General features: G+C 34.7%; 1 protein-coding gene across 1 annotated transcript in view; it reads right to left on the reverse strand.

Annotated features, from left to right (window-relative positions):
• LOC117118299 (sushi, nidogen and EGF-like domain-containing protein 1) overlaps positions 1-4,007 on the reverse strand; it is a 20,287-nt gene that overhangs the window by 8,748 nt on the left and 7,532 nt on the right. Inside the window, exons 3-4 of the mRNA XM_033262869.1 lie at positions 2,446-2,595; positions 1,945-2,076 (exon numbers count right to left, since the gene is read on the reverse strand). Of these exons, the coding sequence (XP_033118760.1) occupies positions 1,945-2,076; positions 2,446-2,595 (282 nt within the window). The remainder of the gene's footprint in view (positions 1-1,944; positions 2,077-2,445; positions 2,596-4,007) is intronic.

A 4,007-nucleotide genomic window follows, 5' to 3' on the forward strand; every position in this document is an offset into this window, starting at 1 on the left:
CGTAACACATATACTTTGCATGTGTTCATCGGGAAGATTATGAAACAAAATGGACGGTGTGTACCACGTGACTTTCGTAAACCAAGGAGCGGAATGTCGCAACTCTTTATATATATGGCTCTGGCCCCGACGGCAGTGCAGCGCCCTCGACAGGAAGGGCAAAAATTGTCCTTCGGTGCGTAGCGCCATTCGAGAGCCGTAGGCCCGAGGTGGGCGAGGGTTTTCGGGAGAGGGTGTCCACTTTTGAATTAGACAATTTTTATAACTCGCTCATACAGGGCATCTTGACATAAGGATGGTGTTTTTTGTCGCCGTGGTTATTGACCCGACTAGAGAACCCAAATTCTCAGCGTTAAAGGTCCGACACACTATTGCGCATGAGCAATGAGATGAAAGATCATTGATATTATTTAAGTTAAAAACGTCGCGAGCGCAAGGGTTGAAATAAAACTGAAACATGAAGTTACCTTTATTAAAAACTAACTGAATCATAAATGTTGTCACGTAATTAATTAGCGGAAGCCTTCTACAGTAATATCAAGTTAGCTAGGCACTTACAGTGTACTAGACGAAGTGCTAGGCATTACGGAGCCCAGGGACATGGTTAGAAAAAATATTAAACTATTTCGAGGGAACGAAATAATGTTTCGTTCGAACGAAATNAATGTTATTTCGTTCGAACGAAACATTATTTCGTTCCCTCGAAATAATTTCGAGGGAACGAAATCATTTCGTTCCCTCGAAATAATATTTCGTTCCCTCGAAATATTATTTCGTTCCCTCGAAATATTATTTCGTTCCCTCGAAATCATCTCGAGGCCACGAAATCATTTCGTTCCCTCGAAATATTATTTCGTTCCCTCGAAATATTATTTTCGTTCGTAAAAAAATATTGCTGCTTGGACAAGTACAGTACAAAACGTATCAAGTGCTTCATTCACATCGACATGTGACAAAATAGTATTCCACGGGATGTGCTTGAAATATAACTGGTGAACTGGCGTCTTATGACGTGATCTGTAATATGGGAAAATAATGGTTTGTCTACATTTATATTGTACGAATTCATAAAGTATACGGTTCATTTTAGGATACTAAAGGATTTGATTCACTCCTAGTATGTGTTTATTTACTGTATTGTCTTATTTGGTGTATTATAGAATTTAATAGCTAAAGCAAAGATGAGCTAAGTGAGAGCTAAGCTAATCACAAGCGAAATGAAGCTACAGTATTAGATACCGTACTCTTCAACACTAATTCTAGGCCTGTTCCTTGTTGTTGTGACTCCATCATTTGACCCTAGTGGCACACCAATCACAAATTTAGTGTAGGATTACATTTGTTGCATGGCTGCCGTATTAGAATCTTTTTTAATTATTTATTTGCGGTAATGATAATTAAAACATAGATCCGTCGCTGACATTGGAATCATTCATGGCTAATTCTTGTAGCATGCTTGTTTTTAGAATCGAGTGCGCAAGTAGCTGGTGTGCAATTTGTGACTGATTAACCTTAATCATGAAAGTTCTGTATATTTCGCTTTGTGTATTATTATTATTATTAAAATTATGTACCTTGATAATAATGATGACGACAACGACAATAATAATAATAATAATAATAATAATAATAATAATAATAATAATAATAATAATAATAATAATAATAATAATAATAATAATAAAGTATTGACTTATATAGCACATATTGTAGAGACCTCTATGCGCTTAGCATTATAACCCCCGGATCAAGCACATTATTATTATCTTCGGAGATTCCATAATTTTGCAGCTGTAATCAGCACATTTTTTGTTTGCATCTACCAGGTACCCACTTGTACTGTTGGGTGGAGAGAGACAAGCGAAATACACTGCGAGGGATTTAACCTCCGACATCAAGGTTGAGAGAAGCAGAACCTCAACCGCTGCGCCAAAATGCTCCTACCTTGGCATTGTGGTCCTGTGTAACCGTCCCAGCAATCACTACTAGAAGTACATCCATATTTCCGATCACAGTAGGTATTATCGCAATGGCACTTTTGTTGACAACTGGAGCCATACCATCCAGCGCCACATGCTGTAGGAGAATCCGTTAGTGTTCATTGTAAAATGTAATATTCACATACTGTTTAATATCGGTAATACCTAACAATACACAAGCAATGGTAATTTCTGTCTTCCACCATAATCTCTAACTTTTATTAGCACAAAATATACAAGTGACGTAGCATAACTTCTTTTTATCCGATAAAGTGACAGATCCTAATTGTAGTAACAGTTTCAATGCCTTATAGAGGTTTCTTTTGAATTGAAAAAACCGTCTATGTTAGGATAGTCTATAATATATTGCATTCATTTGAAATGTCAAATTATTATTAATATTTCGGCTGTAAATTAAAATAATATATTTCGTTAAATAATAACAATGTATATTTAGCTGTTTTACGTTGTGAACATCCAAGACCTTCATAACCATCAACGCAGCTGCATCCAACTGGATCTGGAGGGCAGAATAAATTGTTCCTACAGCTTTCGTCAGTCCCAGTGCTGCTGCACACCAAATTGCAATACCGCCCAAAATGTCCTGAGCCACATCCTGCAAAATTGAATAAGCAATAATAGAATAAATATTTCAATTTCAATTTATCTATTTGGGTATGAGAAAAACATACAAGCACAAATGCCAACATGATATGATGGATTTATTTCACAAAATTGCATTGTACTTTATAATAATTATAAATTATAGCATTTTATAATTAATCAAGTTTGTCTACTTTTGATCTTAATTTTCTATAATTAGACACTTAGACCTACTGCCGCATGCTATATTGCAATACCGCCCAAAATATTGTGAGCCACATCCTGCAAAATTGAATAAGCAATAATAGAATAAATATTTCAATTTCAATGTATCTATTCGGGTACAACATGAGAAAGGCATACAAGCACAAAGGCCAACATAATATGATGGATTTATTTCAAAAAAATGCATTGTACTTTATAATAGTTATAAATCAAGTTTGTCTACTTTTAATCGTAAGTGTCTATAAATTATTATAGACACGTAAGATTAAAAACTTGATTAAATTATAAAATGTCAGATTTTCAAAACTTTCCAAACCATTTTATAATTTAATCAAGTATAATACTGAATACATATTATACACACACACACACACACCATCACACACACAAACACACGCTCCACAGAGTTGGTGGATAGTTATCAAGTTGGTAAATATTATATTAAAGTATAAGGAAGGAATTTTTCAAAGGTTTAACAGCCGATGAATGGACACGCCTATTACGAAGGCTAATATTGTGAGTGCTATTAGTTCTCCCCACAAGAAGTGCACTAGGTCATGATCGTATTTCATTTAAAGATATTAATTCTCATTTGTTGCAAGTGATTCCATTCCTAATTACAGTATTTAACAATAACATTTGCATGATTATTCATAATGTCCCTGACGAATGGAAAAGAGTGTTAATTAAGCTTATTCCTAAAGTAAATAAAGAACTCAGTTGACATAAATGAATAGAGACCGATATATCCTTACTTTTATAAAATTTTCATGAAAATCATTGAAAAACGTATTGTCACTTGCAGTGGCGGATCCAGGAATTTGAAATAGAGGGCCCATAGAGGTACTTTCACAGATGAACGGTCTATACTACCTCTCAGCCTCAATCATGGTAGGGGATGACTTCACCTTTCACCTCTAAACTGTTTATTCTGGCCCATATTCTCCCACCACTATCTCTCAATTTGTTACTGATCTGTAATAGTTTATATTGATTGTTATTTGCTATACACATTTAAGCCTATGCTGTTTAATTAGACTTTAAGTGCTGTTTTGATTCATTTCAATTGTAACCCTGAAGAGGGGAGCAAGCGCTCCCGAAAATTTGGTTTTTTAAATAAAATATATGCTTCAAAGTAGTCACCTTGTGAAGAATGTGTATATATATATATATATATATATACTGTCTCTTATACACACT

This window comes from Anneissia japonica, unplaced genomic scaffold, assembly GCF_011630105.1.
Source record: "Anneissia japonica isolate Jap-2015-1 unplaced genomic scaffold, ASM1163010v1 scaffold7473_len308249_cov148, whole genome shotgun sequence".
NCBI lineage: Eukaryota > Metazoa > Echinodermata > Crinoidea > Comatulida > Comatulidae > Anneissia > Anneissia japonica.